An 18101-nucleotide genomic window follows, 5' to 3' on the forward strand; every position below is an offset into this window, starting at 1 on the left:
TTTTTTTTTTTTCAAAAAAAAATTATTTTTTTTTAAAAATTTTTTTGGGGCCCCAATTTGTTTTTAACTTGTAAGGGGGCCCCTGCCACCATTTTTTTTTTTTTCAAAAAAATTTTTTTTTCTCCAAATTTTTTTTTTGGGGCCCCAATTTGTTTTTAACTTATAAGGGGGCCCCTGCCGCCAATGTTTTTTTTTTTTTTTCAAAAAAAAATTAATTTTTTTTCAAATTTTTTTTTGGGGCCCCAATTTGTTTTTAACTTATAAGGGGGCCCCTGCCGCCAATGTTTTTTTTTTTTTTTTCAAAAAAAAATTAATTTTTTTTCAAATTTTTTTTTGGGGCCCCAATTTGTTTTTAACTTAGAAGGGGGCCCCTGCCACCAATGTTTGTTTATTTTTTAGTTTTTTTTACATTTTTTTTTGTTGGGGCCCCAAGTTTTTTTTAACAGGGGGCCCCTGCCACCAATGTTTTTAAAAAAAATTTTAATTTTTTTTTTTTTGGGGCCCCAATTTTTTTGATAAGGGGGCCCTGACCATCAATAGCTTTTTACAACTTGTGTGGGGGGGGGGTTACTTTTTTAGCGCTGATGTCTGTGTGGTCTTTTAACTGCGATGTGGGCGGGGTATGGGGCGGAGCTTGGTCGTCAGTGTGGGCGGGGCCCAGGGGGCCCCAAAAATTTTGTTGTACGGGGCCCTGTGATTTCTAATGGCGGCCCTGCATGCCCCTGCCTGTTATAATTCTGTATGAAGCTCCTTTGTACTTCACCTTGCTACCACACTACAACATATGCATTTATTCAGCCCCATCACGATGAAGCCATACAGTATATGGATATAAATGCAGTTCTTTTTACTATATTACTACTTATGTAACTAACAAAGCTATCTCTGTATAGCAATTCAGGGTGTCTTACAATTTACTATAATACCATATTGTAATCCTTACAGCAGCTAGCACTATCTGTATTTAGCTTCCAGCACATGGATACAAAGGGCACACAGGTAATTCAACATATTACCACATAAATTCAGCAGCTATCCATACTATCTTAATATAACCATGTTAACCTCTGGCAGTCTATGATTATACAGCTTCTGGAAGTACTATCATGATAATATTCTCCATATTATGGTTCATGCACCATATTAACATGACTCTTCAGGTCATTGTATTTCCTTCTACATCTTAGTTTGTCCTCCATGTTACTTCAGCTACTATTCCTACTATTCTACTCCTGTAATTATCATGACATGCAATTTATTACATCACTGAAGCTCATCATGCCTCTATGTTGTAACATATGGGACACATCCCTGTTATTGGGGCCTTACCATTCCTCTATCCTATAGCTTACCTCTGTAGGTCATGCTAACTAGGTTCAATAGCTAGGCATGTCGACACTTACTGCATTACACCTACTGGTGCGAATCTTGACAGTATTTGGTAAGTCCAAAATATATTGATACTGGCTAGATATTGTTGTGTCTTAGCCCCATGACACAGCTACCCAATTGTACGTTAGCTTTTAGGTGTATTACAGTTATAACAAGTGCATAGCTTCAAAGTATATTGAATACAGTACACATCGCTGCACTTTTACATATGTCCACATATAACCACAGTCTCACCTTCCAAAAAACTAAGTATATAACTGTATTACATAAGTTGGAGTGGTGAGTATGCTACGGTATCTTTGTATTGTGAAATTGTACTGGCATGTTATTTTTCTGTGTTTAGTTGCTCAATAGAAAAGCTTCTCTATTCTAGGAAATATGTTTGTACGTGATTGCCATCGGTAGTAGCTGCTCTAGTTGGGGGGGGGGGTGCAGTGACCTGCATGTTGGTTTAGCTCTCACTATTTTACCCTCCCTATTTGTAAAGCTTTTGTACGTTCCACTGGTGCCAGCTGAATATGCTAGAAAGGGTGCTACCCTTAAAGCAGAGATGGAAGCAGAAACTGCTAGTAAAAAAACTGAAACTGCTCGTCAAAAGGCAGCAATGGAAGCAGAAACTGCTCATCAAATGGCAGAAATGGAGAGCAAATGGAGATCTTGCAAAAAGACCGCGACCAGGCAGCAGTGTTGGCTAGACTAAAAATTTTAGAACAATCTGCGAATAAGATTGATAGAGACAGTGTTAGTCTGACAGGCATAGAGGACTCCATCAAGCGCACCAAGGACTACATCTTGAGCCAAAATAGCAGGCACTTCGTTGTCTCAGGACAGGACAGTGAGGTTGTGGAATGCACTGCCGGGTGATGTTGTGATGGCTGATTCAGTTAATGCCTTTAAGAATGGCTTGGATGATTTTTTGGACAGACATAATATCAAAAGGCTATTCTGATACTAAGCTCTATAGTTAGTATAGGTATGGGTATATAGAATTTAATTAAAAGTAGGGATGGGTGTATGTATGGATGCTGGGTTTTCATTTGGAGGGGTTGAACTTGATGGACTTTGTCTTTTTTCAACCCAATTTAACTATGTAACTATGTAACTATGGCAAAGATACTCCACAGCTCTAATCAACACAATGAGTGTTCTCCTCTTTCTGCTTCAATACCTGTGCTCCAAACAAACTATAATTCAAGGTGTTGACATACTAACTGACCCAGTATCACACATGATCAGTCATCTACCTTCTGACAACGCTGCTGCAGATACATACCCCACTATGATAATGGGCTATAAAACTAATCCTAAACTGAATGCCTCTGCATCACCTTACTTCCCTGAGTCATTCAACACTTATATGCCAGACAGGGTTGGCTTTCCTCAGATTGCAGCTCCTTGCCCAAAGCCTGACAGAACTGAAATATCAGACATCGTCAAGTTCATGGCTTGCCATGAACCCACCAGCACCAGTCTTTCAAAGTTCGACGACTGACCAGAAACCTACAGGGGCTGGTATAGCCCATTGAGGCTGCCATAGCAGATATTGGTATTACAGCCAGACAAGAATTAGATCTACTGATTCAATGGTTTGGCCCACAGTCTTCAGAACGCATTAGGACTCTGAAATCCATTTACACTGGCAATGTAGCTACAGGTCTCGCTGTGGCATGGGAACGCCTGGAACAGAGCTATGGCAGTCCAGAAGCTATTGAAGGTGCTTTATTTAAAAGACTCCAAAGTTTTCCAAAAATATCTGGAAAAGACAATCAAAAGTTTTCAAGACCTGACCTGAGTGACCTCTTGCTTGAACTTCAATTGGCAAAAACTGATCCTCGTCTGCCAGGTCTCCGATATCTGGACAACGCTCATGGTGTTAACCCAATAGTAGCAAAGCTGCCATATGGCATGCAAGAAAAGTGGATAACACAAGGTTCAAAATATAAAGAGAAAAACCAAGTGTCTTTCCCACCATTCACATTCTTCTGTGACTTTATCAAAAGGATTGCAAGGATGAAGAATGATCCAAGCTTTATATTTGGGGAGTAAAGTTTTCCTAACCCTCCTTCACCAAAGCATACACACACCAATTACAGGGATTATAGAGGTCCTTTTGCAACTTACAAATGCCATAAACAGTTCTTAGTCTTTCTGCCTTGAAGAACCAGTACTGCTTCAAAGAACATAAACCCACCGTCACATTTTTTAGTTCATAACCTATGAGAACCTAATAAGATTTTCCTTTTTTAAAGAGTGTGGAAGGTCTAGCAGACTGCCCTTTGTCCCTTTATCTTTGGGTAGGAAAGAGGACTTGCCAGCGGAGACCTTGGCAATAATACTCGATGCCCCAAACAACAAGTTTGTTTCAAAGGTAAAAGTAAAGTTTATACTTCGATGCTGTATCCGCCATCCAATGTCTGAGCCATAAAGGCCGTCTTGCTGCTACTTCTAAAGTTATGCCCCAAACATGATATTATTGATGAAAGCTTCAGCAATAAATTCACTATCCACTCTAATCTTGTCCAAATACATAAGTATAAATAAGCACTGGGCACCTCTGCAACAAATTCTTCGAAGTGGCCGGCGCTCATCACAAGCCTTGCCTGTCCACTCACTAGCAGGTTTCCCTCCCCGCCCAGCCTGCTTGCTTTCAGATAGAAGAGGGGATCTCTGCATTTATAGAGGAAGCAGACCCCCCTATCCCCTGGACCTTCCCACAACCGCAAGGTCTGCTCTATAGTTATGCCACTGTACACAACTTCTTTCTTCAACTTGTATCCAATTAGCTCTTGCCCAGGAAGTGATAGATATGAAATGAATCACTCATCAATAAGGCGGTGCAGAGAAACAAGTATGGTAAAAGAAAACCCCATTAAGGGAAAAGGAAGGCAATAAATCAAACTTTTTTTTTAGTATATTCGCACTTTCATTTTGGTGATGTTTAGTGTTGAGGTAATGTTCTTAAAATTCCAGGGCCTATTTGAATCCCAATTAAGATCTGGTTATCGACCTAGAACACTTCCATGTGCCACTGGCTAAAAGGGGGCACTCTGCAAACCTACCAAATAAACTGTAAGGAGATATGGGTGAAAACCTCATTTGTAGAGGGAATTCTTGGAGAATATTTTTTTGGCAAAATGCATGAGACTAAAGTCTGCAGATGAAAAACATTGGCATTTTTATATGTTATGGCAAAACCTGCTTGCTGTGGCGAATTAACTTCTTTGATGAGCTCTGTTTCTGTGGTCATATATAAAAATTACCGGCACAAAAGTGCAGATGCAAGCTCTGTTAGTTTATTTTGTAAACTGCAATGTTTTGTCAGGCTTACAAACCAGTACAAGTGTTATATTACTGCAAATCAATCTTTATGCTAATTTGATGCCTTTATAACACTTGCACTTATATTGCTTTGTATGCTTGAGAAACATTGCAGTTTATGAAATAAAATAGCAGGGGTCTCAACATTTGCACTAGCTCTGTTGTAACAATAATTTTTCTGTATGAGAATTGTGGGAGGTGGCAACTCTCTATACCAAGCCCCAAACATTGAGGATTTGCTGGTTAGTTGGAAGGTCTGAGCCCATTTAGGGGTGTCTTTCTCTTCCTTCTACATGGAATCAAAGACTCGAGCAATACTCGGAAGCGTAAAAAGATTCAAAATTGAATGGTGTTGTTTTAATACTACATTACACTGTGTGCTTTGCGAAAAAATTCATTCTACCATTTAAAAAATGACTGTCAAATCAATAAATATATTTTATGTTTTAATAAAAGTGTGTAGGAAGCAATCAGTTTCTTATGCATGATCCTGTTGTTTTAGAAACAGCCAGCACAGCATCTGAACACCTGAAGTCCTTTCATCAGCTGTTGCCTCACCTATTCAGTCCTTATCGCTCAAAAAAAAAAAAAGTTGAAAAAAAAATGGTTTCTACCAGTGTGTGCTATTAGTTCAAAGCAGAACAATGGCAGCAGCTTGGAGATGTGGAGTTTCTGTCAGTTCAGTTAACCTGCCCATTGGTCTGTTGACATCACTCAATTATCAGATTAATCGAGCACAAATCACGAGGATGAGGGAACTTGGGAAAGTTAGAACTTTGCTTGCCTTGTGTTAAATTTAGAAATTAAATATTCTATTTGCTCTTTTGAAAATTGATTTTGTTACAGGACTCTGGTTGAGAGGCTTTATTAAATGATGCATTTTGAAAAAAAAAAAAACATGTGATTGCCTTATTGCAATTTAATAAAATTTACGCCATGTTTTGTGTAGGTTTATGTGCAACAGTGAAGCAGACCTCCAATAGTCCTGACTGATTGAGTGTACCCCACCTCCTGCATTAACTATAATCAAGAAGTACAGCAGGGAAACAAGTGGAATGTGTCATTAAAACAATACCATTACATTAAAAATGAAAATTTAATTTTAATTTGGTTTCTCACTTGCCAGTTCAGTGATAGTACTGACTGCTAAGTCCTGCTCACAACCCCAGTGCATGAATGAATTCAGGTCACTAGGACTGGTGTTTGGGTGTGAGCATATCTGAAGGTGGCCATAGACTCAAAGATCTTTCCCCGATATGCCATGCTATATGCTATATCGGGGGTAATTCGAACGTTCGGCCGTATGGCCGAACGATCGAATTACGATGCACCAAGGGGCTCCGACGGGTCGGTCGGTTTAAAATCAAACCTTCCCGATCGATATAGTGGCCAGATATCGATCGGGAAGACCCGTCGGAAGCCCCCATACACAGGCAGATAAGCTGTCAAATCGGTCCAAACAGACCGATATTGGCAGCTTTATCTGCCCGTGTATGGCCACCTTTAGTATGGCCAACATGTCAGTGAGTGTAGAGGACTACTGCTAGTATCAGATGTCATCTACCACAAACATTCAGAGCATAGCTGGGAGCAGTCTGGATACTTGGAACCTTAGTTTTCAGTGTTGCTGATAACATGCTGTATTGTGGATTTCAGTTTTCTGTTGATTGTAATGGAATAATGAATCACGATGTAGTAGGTATAGCTCATTATTTATCTTTAACCACTCTTCTTTCTGAAGTGGATACAGTCCTTACTTTGTACACAATGGTTAGCCTAAAACAGGTCTGTCTATAAAGCGCACCATGGACAGTTCTGGGGCTTGCTCCAGTTCCAGTAGGGTGACTGTATTTTCACCAAGCCTCAAGATGTTTCCTGGAACATACAGTGTGATCTGAGGGCCTCTGGCTGGCCAGTACCTACCTACATTAAATCCATTTATCCACACCTGACCCTAAAGAAAAAAAAATAGCAATATCTTAGTGAGAAGTCTATGAGTATATAATATATATAATAATATATAATATGTCTGAGTATATATAATATGTCTATGATTATATAATATATATAATAATAATATATAATATGTCTATGAGTATATATAATATGTCTATGAGTATATAATATATATAATAATATATAATATGCACTTTCTGATATAGTGGTTACATGGTGAGGATTTGCAGGTGACATCTGTTGTTGAGTTACAAATCTCAGCACCCCCTGACAGTCAAAAGGGTGAAAGTTGTAATTCAACAGCATATGGTGGGATCCAGGATGCCCAAAACTGTTCCTTGACATCACACAAAAAGAATTACCTTTGTCCACTGTGGCAGGCTTAGAAATGTGTCTCCTTGTGTAGTGATTTGGAATGTGCCACTATAAAAAGAAGGGCCCGTGTTGGCTTCTGTGTTTGAAAAGATAAAGTTATTTCCCATTTGTGGCCATCCCTCTGATATGGGACCTTCCAAATTCAGAGGATATACCAGCCAGTCTGTAAGTATGTCCACTCCCAGAGTCAAGTTGGAGACCAGGCCCTAAATTTTTGAGGTAGGAAAGAAAGAAATTAAAGGGATGCTGTCATTGGAAAAAAATTTTTTTTCAAAATGTATCAGTTAATAGTTCTGCTCCAGCATAATTCTGCACTGAAATCCATTTCTCAAAAGAGCAAACAGATTTTTTTATATTCAATTTTGAAATCTGACATGGGGCTAGACATTTTGTCAATTTCCCAGCTGCCCCTGGTCATGTGACTTGTGCCTGCACGTTAGGAGAAAAATGCTTTCTGGCAGGCTGCTGTTTTTCCTTCTCAATGTAACTGAAGGTGTCTCAGTGAGACATGGGTTTTTACTATTGAGTGTTGTTCTTAGATCTACCAGGCAGCTGTTATCTTGTATTAGGGAGCTGCTATCTGGTTACCTTCCCATTGTTCTTCTGTTCGGCTGATGGGGGGAAAAAGGGAGGGGGGTGATATCACTCCAACTTGCAGTACAGCAGTAAAGAGTGATTGAAGTTTATCAGAGAACAAGTCACATGACTTGGGGCAGCTGGGAAATTGACAATATGTCTAGCCCCATGTCAGATTTCAAAATTGAATATAAAAAATCTGTTTGCTCTTTTGAGAAATGGATTTCAGTGCAGAATTCTGCTGGAGCAGTACTATTAACTGATTCATTTTGAAAAAATTTTTTTTTCCCATGACAGTATCCCTTTAAGGATATGGAGCTGTGTCCCTGTGTGTCTAAGTGTGCAAAAAAATAACTTTTACCTTTAAGTCATTTACACAGGACCCAAAGTTGATCCGTCCCATGTTTTCCACCAGAACATCCAACCAGTCTCCAGCTTTGCCAGCCACTAAGATCTTTGACACTCTGTCTCTCTCCAGCACTCCATTAAATAACTGTTTTAAAATGATAGAGAAGTTATGTGAATAATTTTAATTACTGAATATGTTCTACTGCAGTTCCAGTTTGGAATAAAAACTTTTATCTTCCTTAGTAGACAGGCTATGGCTTGAATGCTAGATAGGGATTTGAATAGGAGATGGTCTAAACAGAAGGATAAGTGGTAAACATTAATAATAATGTAAACATGCTAAAAGACTTTCAGGCTGGAGAGGGGCAGAAAGTTCAAAAACAGCTTTCCTTTACCCCGTCAACAGAGATGTATGCTCTATCGTGTACTCCATTGGAAACAGACGAGAGAGGAGTGGTGATGGGTACATCCCTGGGAAGCTGTGTCCGGTACAGAACAAATCCAAAATACTGCAATACAAAGAGTTATTGGAGAAAGGTCAAGAAAATATAAAATTTACCCCCAGATTAAGTTGGCCATAGACGTGTAGATTTTATTCTTTGTACAACAAAAGATCGTTCATTTCATGTTATGATCTACAACTAACCAGTCAGATCAAATAAAGTAGGAAAAATAACAAATCAGACCATTAATTGACAGAAAGCAATCGTATGAAAGTTATGCCCAATAAACAGTCACCCACTTATATTGTCAGATAGGCAATACATGCAAAGATATTATCGTTAGCCAACAGAACTCTTCTAACCTGTCTGATCGACTAAACCATTATTCTGGCTCCACACACAATCAGAAAATCGTACGAACCTTTTATGCGTACAACTATATCTTTACATCTATGGCCAACTGTAAACCTCACCTGTTTTAGATCTTCAAAGGTTATGGGATATCGCGTTTCAGTGGGAAATTCTGGAGAAAAAACATCCAGGTAATCAAGGAGACTCCCAACCTGAGTGATGGAAAAGGAATATTTACTTGTGGATGTTTGGTAGATGAGACACAAGCACACTAATATCATGGCTCATACTCACACAGGCCTCACCTTGTTCAAAGAAACAAAGCCGTAATCAATTTTCTGAGTCGGAGGAGGTACTGGCCCCTGTGGCACTGGCTGAAACTGCAAAAAATAATGTAAAATAATATATATATTTTTTTTTTGTGAGTGGAAAGGGGTTACCCTGGCAATAGCAGTAAGGTTTATCTTATTGTATTCTCCACCAAAAGACTCTAGCCCAGACCATCCGAATATATGTAGATGTGGTTTTAGCAGAGCATTTTCTCTTTTGTTTGCTTTTAGCACATGCTCCCCCTGGTGTCAGAAGGTAAGTATTTGTAACATCTAACATCTTGTAATAGCAGACACATTTGTTTAATAGTTTGCAGGACATTTATATGATTGGACCAAGGGGACTCACCTGACTGATGACATTGCGTATGGCATTTAATTTTTCTGTAGGGTCGCCGGCCTCTGATAGGGGTGCATCGTAATCATAGCTTGTTGTGATAGGTTTGTATATTTTCTTAAAGTCTGCTCCTGAATGCAGAGATAGATTAAAATGAGAAAGAAATGAAGGAAGGAGACTTACTGTATGAGGTACTGGATACAGCATTTCTCTCCTGTGTAGGAATGGAGATTAGTAAATTATGTATGCCTATTATATGCTCTTATTCTTATTGTCAGCAGGGAAGCCTAAAAGATACTCAAATACAGGCCAAGCTGCATGATTGACAAATTATCGTCCACCTGTGCATTGTTCTATTTTTCAGACCGACCATCCAAATGATCAGATTTGTAGAAAATGAAGAGTAGCAGTTATTACATTATTTTATCCAACAGAAACATTCTATCAGCACTGATGTCCTTGATCCACCAGGAGCACAGAATAATCGGTCTAAATGACAGACTGGTCATATATACTCAAATGGTCATACTAGTCTAACTCACCAAACAGAATGACCAAATATGTACATGTATGGCCAGCTTCAGACCAAAATTAGGCTGATGAGATTGGTTTTCCACTCCAGTGACCTTGATAGACCTGGAAACGTAGTGAGCTCCCCTTGGTGATGGTGCTTTACATTGCCCAAAAAGAGAAATGAGCTGTAAACCTATCTTAAAGGGATTCTGTCATTCATGGTTTAGTTTTTAAATTGTACATATATAAAACATGTACATATATAAAATTGTATTCTTTTAGTTGTAATATTGGTGGGCAGGCAGCCATCTCAGGTCATTGTGCCTGATCCTGTGCTTTTAGAAAGAGCCAGCACTTTACAATAAAACTGCTTTCAGATAAGCTATTGTTTCTCCTAGTCAATGTAACTAGAGGAGTTGTGGACTTGTGGTAGGTTGTTCAGTGCTATTCTCTTATCTACCATTAGGTGTGACATGGGAGCATTTTTAGGGCCAGGGCACACAGAGCGTTGGTGTAGCTTCTCTCAGCCTGCGGTTGTGAGTGGGCTCAGAGCAGCAGAACCAATGCTCCATATGGCGGCAGCTTTAAGGTGGCCATACACACAGAGATATTACTGTATGAAACAAAGCTTTGTGTAATATTCGGTGTATGTTGGGAGAAAAGGTGACCGATATCGGCAAAAACCTTGAATGGTTTTCTCATTGAACCTGCATATCTGATGATACAGCTCTTAATGCTTGTAGTGAAAACAAACTATCTTTCCTAAGATCGTAATTGTAACGTGTGTAGCCACCTTGCAATGCATGTGTCAAGTAGCTATTATCATTGTTCTGTTGATAAGCTGCTAGGGGCTTTGAAAACTGGATTTTAATGCAGGATTCTGCAGGAGGAGCGCTATTAATGAATGCACTTTGTAAATAACATGTTTTCCCATCACAGAATACATTAAGGCCAGGGTCAGATAATGTGGAGAAACTCAAGTCAAGAATACGTTGCTGTGCTGCTCCTGCTCTGCCTGCACCCAAGCGAAAACAATGCTTTTTTTTTTTGGGGGGGGGGCGGATTTCAGCACCTAACCAGGGGTGCCCAAAAGGTAAATCGGGATCCACCAGTAGACCTTTAGCTGGTGATCAGTAGACCTCAAGACACTGTCAACAAAAAGCTTCTCTAAATCACCCTCCTGTCTCGTGCTTTTCATTCAGATATTTATGTTAAGGTTACATAAGAAATAGTTGTTTGTTAAATATAGCAATATCATTTTCCCATAAATCAATATTTAAGTAATATTTTCCATGGAACAGAATGCTAACAATACTATTATCGATGTAGATCATAATAGGACAAAATCACTAAAAGTAGACCTCGCATTAGTAAAGTATGGGCACTCCTGACCTATAGTAACTTTTCCACGGAGCACCAGGCAGTATCGGGTCTTAAAAGTCCAAGTTTATTAGTTAATTGGTTACATAAAATCAATGAAGTAACCGCAAACAGTGTATCAAAACCCCCACACACTCCTGACCTAAACCTAAAAAAGGCCAGGGGAGCAGCAGCACAGCAGATTCTTGGTCTGTGAAGAATCCCAAGTGTTTACTTCGTATGGCCCTAGCCTTAACTATGGGGAAGAGAGCAAGTGGACTACCATTGACATACACACTTACCATTCCAGTAGCCAAAGTTGGTGCCACCTTCAAACATGTACCTGAAAAGACAATGGGACAATGAATGACTGAATTTGTGGATACTGGATAAATATACTCAGGTTAAATTTACACTGAAAAACACTAAGGGGGAGGGCACACTGGTGTACAGCCCACTTCTCTTTGCCTTCATTTTGTGCCACTGGCACAGTGGCACAGAACCTATGTAATCCCCATTGTAAGTAGCAGTCCTGACCTGCTTTATGGCTGAGATTCTAGCTAGCTTTATAATAGTGTTCTGTCATAGTGGCACAGATCCTTTGGATACCCATTGTAAGCAGCAGTCCTGTCCTGCTTTATGGCTGAGATTCTATCGATCTGTATAAAGAGCATTCTGTCACAGTGACACAGATTCCATCTGATAGTCCACTGTAAGCAGCAGTCCTGTACTGATTTATTGTTAGCTATCTTTATAACAGAACATTCTTTAATCCTGGGCACTAATGGAAACATCTCAAATATGGTACTATTTGGAGTACTCCTAAAACGGTAGTACTGCTAGTGTTTGGGCAGATCCCCACTCCATTGTCTGCCATCTGCCTTTCCACATGCCCCTCTTGGGAAACTCACATATTGACGCTGGCTCCCATCTCCAGAATGTTCTTCAGGCCCTGACTCACTAATTCTTTGCTGGTTGTTGAGTGCTTCTCCCCCCAGTAGTCCAGCCACCCCGTGTAATATTCTGAGTTAACCTGCAAATAAAGATTTTAAAAGTAGCTTAATTGTGTTTATTCTAATCACAATGTATGTAGAAGTGTCACTGCCACTAAAGTCAGATGATCTTAAAGGGATTCTGTCATGATTTTTATGGTGTAGTTTTTATTTCTCAATTCTGCAAATAATTCACTTTACCATATAAAATGTTGTTCCTGAACTAATAAGTGTATTTTTTTAGTTTATTTTGCCTGGTCATGTGCTTTCGGAAAGAGCCAGTGCTGCACTATGTAACTGCTTTCTGACAGGCTATTTTTTCTCCTACTCTGTAACTGGAGGTGTTGCAGTGGGACCTGTATTTTTACTATTGAGTGCTGTTCTTAGATCTACCAGGGAGCTGTTATCTTGTTTTAAGGAACTACTATCTGGTTACCTACTGTTCTGCTGTTAGGCTGCTGGGGGGGGAGGGAGGGGTGATATCACTCAAATTTGCAGTACAGCAGTAAAGAGTGATTAAAATTTATGAGAGCGCAAGTCACATGACCGGGGGCTCCTGGGAAACTGACAATATGTATAGCCCCATGTCAGATTTCAAAATAAAAAATAAAAAACTAAATTTTCTCTTTTGAAAAATGGATTTCAGTGCAGAAGTCTGCTGAAGCATCAATATTAACTGAAGTGTTTTGAAAACAATGACAATATCCCTTTTACACCCTACATTCTCAGTAAAGGGTATGGTTTAACTCACAGGAATGAAATAGAGCCGACGGGAGTGGGATATTAGTACTGCAGCCTTCTTGCTTTCTCTAAATCATAGTATTTTCTGATTTGATTAAATCAATAGTCTTTTTTATAGGGTTCATATTTACAATTCATTTAATGTATATACTAAACATACCAGAGGTCCCTTTGGTTGATACTTGCGAAGGAGTTTGAAAGCTTTTGTTGCATTGTCCCCTGTAATTAAAGTAAAAAACGTAACAGTTTGATGGTTATTAATATTCAGACAGTACTACCCTCATAGAAATACAGATCTACAGCTGAAGTTCAAGTTGTAGCATCCACTGAAGGCTGTGAGTAGGGATATTGGGTGTGGTAGTTTAAGAAATGCTGAAAGGCCATACGTCAGGCCTTCTAGAATGGGGCCCAACAACCTTGTAAACTGGTTCTAAGATTTAGCCACTCCTTACCTGGACCAAAATCCACAGTTGTGTACAAATCCTGCAGACTTCCACACTGGAGTTCCCTTTCCGTATTCCCATCAGTGGTGAAAAGCACAACCTCATCTCCTAAGTATAGACGAAACAAGTGGAGGAGGTGCCGAAGGTAGCTGTAATCACAGGCCATGAAGCTGCCATATTCATTCTCTACCTGTAAAAGGTGATCAGTTAGAACAAAGGCAGCCAGAACTGTACAATGATAGAAATAAATGGATGGAATAAAAAAGAAATAGGAGAAGAAGAATGGGCACAGAGCATATTATTGACTTTATTTGAGTTTTGTTACCTGCACGCTTATTATGTTTCCTCCATTGCTGTACAAGCGCGAGCGAAGCTTTGGGAGGAGGACAGAGAACCAGGAATCAACAGCATTCAGATAATCTGTAATCATTAAGCAGTTAGTAATTCAGTTTGCGTATCCAAACATTGCAGCAGAGACAAATTAGGCTTTTCTTAGTGCTTTAACCATGGAAGCCAGCTGAAATATGTCTGATGTATTTTGGCAAATGGCCACAAAATGCGTCAGACATTTTTACTGTGTGGTGTTACCACTGTGGTCTGATACTATGTTTTTAACTGCCAGGACATTCAATTCTGGAAGAGAATTCTGCAGCTTTGCAGTAATATCGGTTTCTCATAAACGTACCCGGGTCTGAAGTTCGCAGTGCAATATCCTTATTATTTAGAAGCCAGGCTGGAAGCCCACCCTAGTAGTTAATAAAACACAGAGAGACAAATTATTGAGAAAAAACATCTTTCAGCAGCAAGCGCATCTTTGCCCAATATGGCACCTGTGCTAATGACTAGATTATAATAGGGGCTTATGTAGACCTGTCAGCAGTGCCATACCTCGCAATGGTCCAGATTTCTGTAGGACAGTCTAAAATCATGGATTCCAATACAAGAAAGTTTGGTTGCGCCTCTGCTGCAGCCATTTGCCATTAACTGCCAGTAGTACGTTAACTGAAGTTCATTTGGGCTTCATGCCCCAGGTTGCAGTGCACATGTTTTAGGTGCATATCTTGTAGCAAAATTATGCGTATAGGAAAACATTGTTCATTCTGGTCACTCTGCTAGATTCCTATGGATATGCAAGATAGGAATATGCAACCTCAAATTTACCCTAGTTATTCTTTGGCTGGACATAGCATTTTACTGTTGTTGGTTCCTCTGGGCCACTCCTACTATTATCATTTTATATACACACACACACACATTGTATGCAAAAGATATTGTAATTGTCTCTCACCTATTCAAGAAGACTATACATGAATGGCACTGTACATTATAGACTTTTTACACACTGCTTTACAAGTTGTCACAGGGTGCCCATAGCAAGGTGCTAAGTATCCTGAGCTATTAGGGAGAAAGGCAAACAGGTAAATATATTTGGGAAGTTCATTTTAGATTTTTCAGATGCACAGTGCCTACCATATCCCATTCTGCACAGATATAGGGTCCAGGTCTGATGATAACAAGAAGCCCAAGTTCATCTGTCAGGTCCAGAAAACGACTGAGATCTCGGTCTCCATTGAAGTCGTACAACCCAGGCAGCGGCTCGTGGAAATTCCAGGGAATGTACCTGATAGGAAGAATGTGACAGTTATAAGCACTGGCTGATTGTTTAAAAAGAACCAGGGGCTGTGGTTAATGCAGTTTGGTGAATCAAGCATTTAAGGTCAGTGACATCTTGACTAAAATAAAAAAATATTGGTCTATTTAATATACTGCCAAAGAGGTGAAGCATAGCTAAAGCAAGCATATGGTAGGCGTAGAATGGAGAAGCAGCCAGCCGTGCTATATTAAAATTGGTCTCCCATCCTACTTGGTAGGGCTCACCATTCAGATGCTAATAAATTGCCCCCCCCCCCCGAGAAAAGCCTGCTAACTAAGTACAATAGGGCCCAAAGGTGCCACTGAATGCAGGTCTCATATACACAGTCACATGGCTCAGTGGATCATGCAATGGGTTTAAAAAAAAAACTCACAGATGCTCAATACAAAGCAACCACACCCTCAGTCCTTTCAATAATATGTGTCCAATCGGCATGGGCTGTTGGTGATTTTGATAGTTCAAATATGTTTTAAATTTACTGAACAGTCTGATCCAGGTGTGGACTGGGGGTTCTGGCAAATGCCAGAGGGGCTGCTATAAGGTGCCATAGAAAGTCAGTATTTAGTGGGCTGGAAGGGGGCTGTTTGGGCCTCTGTGTACCTTAAATGCCAGGGCCTATTTTAATTCTTAGTCCAGACCTGGTCTGATCCTTACACTTGAACAGCATTTAATCCCGTCATGTACATCTTAAGGAGCCGGTCCCTCCAGTAGTCAGCTGGGATTCGGAAGTAGTGAATGCTCCCAGAAATGTAGCGAAAACATTGGCCATCCTTCCGGAAACAATTTTTATTGTAGTCAATGGAAAAAGATTTGCTGCAAGCCTGTGAAAGGGAATGGATTTGTGTTTTTTAAATTATTCTCAGCACAAGAGAATACCATTTATTGAGGTGATGTGATTCAAATCATTTTGCCACCCTCACTGCCACATATTCAAGCAATATTTGCCTGACCTTCAACTGTGACTCCCCAGCTATAACTATTCTAGTAAATGGAGGGGCAGCTTGGAGTTTTGGAAGTTGCACAAGGGGCAAAATACTTTAAATAGCTCTGTGTTCCAGTTTCCCAACTAACCACTTACAACTTTACAGTATTATATTATCTGTATGTGAGGTGTTGCCCATGCCTAACACCTACCCTGTAAATATTCCTTATAAATACCCTACCCTAGTGTAACATCATGTTTTTGACTTTGGACCTGAATCAGATCTTGCCCGCTAATTCCTTCGTGATCTTTGTTTCTGATTCCGTACCAATAGTGTGATATTGTCGACCCAACTAGTTTGCCAGCATACCAAGACCGGAATCTCAGTATTCCCTGTGGAATCTGGGGTCAAGTTAGTATAGTTTATTGCTCCAGTTCAAAATGTACTCTGAACTCCCCTTTATGTGCTGATATGTGTATCTAAGAGGCAGTGTGCCATCTTTGAGCTAAATAATGAGCAGATTTTATTTGGTTTAACTGTCTCTATAACACTGACGAGTTGAAAGAAAAGAATGTTAACTAACCTGCCCATACACAGACACCAAGATGAGCAGGCAGAGTAGGAGGGGTCCCATCGGTGCAACACTGAATGTCAGGGTGAGATGTGTTCTTGTTCTGGTGTAAAAATCAGAACTTCTCTTCATAAAACACTCATGCTTGCTTGAGACCTGCTAACAGAATCATGTGATTGTTTAGTCACAGACTATGATTCCCGGATGAGCAGTCAGAGAGGGGCTAGAAACCTGTGGTGGGTTGTTGAAATTTCAGGGCAGGAGCTATAGATCAGAGAGTGGGAGTGAATGTATTGGAGTGGGTGGGGTATAAGTTGGGGGGCAGGAGAGGACACACAGGAAGTTGCTGAGACAGCTTTTCAAGACAGAAATGGAATTCACATGGCACGTTAGCAGTTTGCAAAGTCACATGATGTTGTCTGTTTAAAATTTCCTCTTTCCAAAACAATATTAAATATACTCACAATTAAGGGGGCTGCCGTTACAATCACAGCACACAACAGTAGTGTATTTGTCTTCCTCTGGATGCACTGACCAGAGCACTGGTTAGCTACTGTCAGAGTCACATGAGAGTATGAGTGCAATGCAATGCCTATTGTACTTCATTATCCAATAGATGGTTCACATCATTTAATCCCATAGAAATGCCTAGAAGCGGCTAAAGGCTGACAACAGAACAGACAGCCAATATATACGCCCCTCTGCTTCCTGCTGTGTCAATGACCAATCAGGCAACACTGAGAAACACTGAGGCAAAAACAGGGAGACCAGGGGAAAACAGAAATGCAAAATGGCCCAACTTTCAACACTAACAGGTTCCTTATTACAAAGATGGATTACCAAATAGTGGCAGTATAGGGCATACCTATCAAAGTTCTACCAATCTAGTTTTTGTAACATAATAGCCAGAACACAGCTTTCTCCTTTGCAGCTCTCTTACCTCTTAGTTAGTCATCTACTTGAAGGGGGCAGGGCACACATGGGACATAACTGTTCAATTAGCTTGCTTTTGACACAGGTCAGATTCAAAAGCAAGCTAACTGAACAGTTATATTCCATATGCCCTCCTTTAAAGGAGAAACAAACCCTTGTTAAAAAAACCCTACCCCCCTCACCCCACATAGATAGGTTTGCCACCTTTTTAAAAATTCTTTACCGGCTGGTGTGGGGCGGGGACACAAAGGGGCGGGCCGTGACATCAAAATGGGTGGGCCGTGATGTCAAATGGGACGGGGCCACGCCACGGATGCTAAAAGAACCAAAAGAAAAGCCGAGGGCTCTTTTTAATCGTATTACAAATTTACCGGCAGCTACATTTCCGGTAAATTTGTAATACCAGCCCCGGCACGTATTTTACCGGCTAGGCCGGTAAAATACCGGCCGGGTGGCAACCCTACACATAAACACCCCCTCCCTCCTCAACCCCAGCCTAGCTGTTTCTCATTGTTTACTGACTGGTAACAGGTTAGAGTGCTGCAAA

General features: G+C 40.2%; 1 protein-coding gene across 3 annotated transcripts; it reads right to left on the minus strand.

The window, feature by feature from the left end:
* Positions 1-6406: 6406 nt before the first annotated feature.
* Positions 6407-17316, minus strand: glb1.L (galactosidase beta 1 L homeolog). 3 transcript variants are annotated; one of them, XM_018235700.2, is made up of 17 exons: positions 17086-17316; positions 16634-16777; positions 15782-15948; positions 14944-15094; positions 14159-14219; positions 13799-13893; positions 13483-13663; positions 13191-13249; positions 12209-12330; positions 11600-11640; positions 9438-9556; positions 9065-9139; positions 8882-8971; positions 8361-8474; positions 7979-8110; positions 7029-7247; positions 6407-6664 (listed from the first exon to the last, which is right to left on the minus strand). In XM_018235700.2, the coding sequence occupies exons 2-17, from the start codon at positions 16751-16753 to the stop codon at positions 6482-6484; spliced, it is 1929 nt and encodes a 642-aa protein (XP_018091189.1). In that variant the 5' UTR covers positions 16754-16777; positions 17086-17316; the 3' UTR covers positions 6407-6481. The 3 variants fall into 3 exon arrangements, with proteins under 3 accessions (XP_018091189.1, XP_018091190.1, XP_041431901.1); XM_018235701.2 differs by having other exon boundaries at positions 16634-16780; XM_041575967.1 differs by lacking the exon at positions 17086-17316 and having other exon boundaries at positions 16634-17052.
* Positions 17317-18101: the final 785 nt, after the last annotated feature.

Source organism: Xenopus laevis, chromosome 9_10L, assembly GCF_017654675.1.
Source record: "Xenopus laevis strain J_2021 chromosome 9_10L, Xenopus_laevis_v10.1, whole genome shotgun sequence".
Lineage (NCBI taxonomy): Eukaryota > Metazoa > Chordata > Amphibia > Anura > Pipidae > Xenopus > Xenopus laevis.

What these genes read in the sequence shown, in the direction of transcription:
- glb1.L (XM_018235700.2), bottom strand. Translation starts at nt 16,753, where the DNA reads ATGAAGAGAAGTTCTGATTTTTACACCAGAACAAGAACACATCTCACC. An exon ending in ACTGCGAACTTCAGACCCGG is followed by an intron (nt 13,894 to 14,158) that starts GTACGTTTATGA and finishes TAATGATTACAG; the next exon opens with ATTATCTGAATGCTGTTGAT. An exon ending in CCTGTGTAAATGACTTAAAG is followed by an intron (nt 7,248 to 7,978) that starts GTAAAAGTTATT and finishes TCAAAAATTTAG; the next exon opens with GGCCTGGTCTCCAACTTGAC.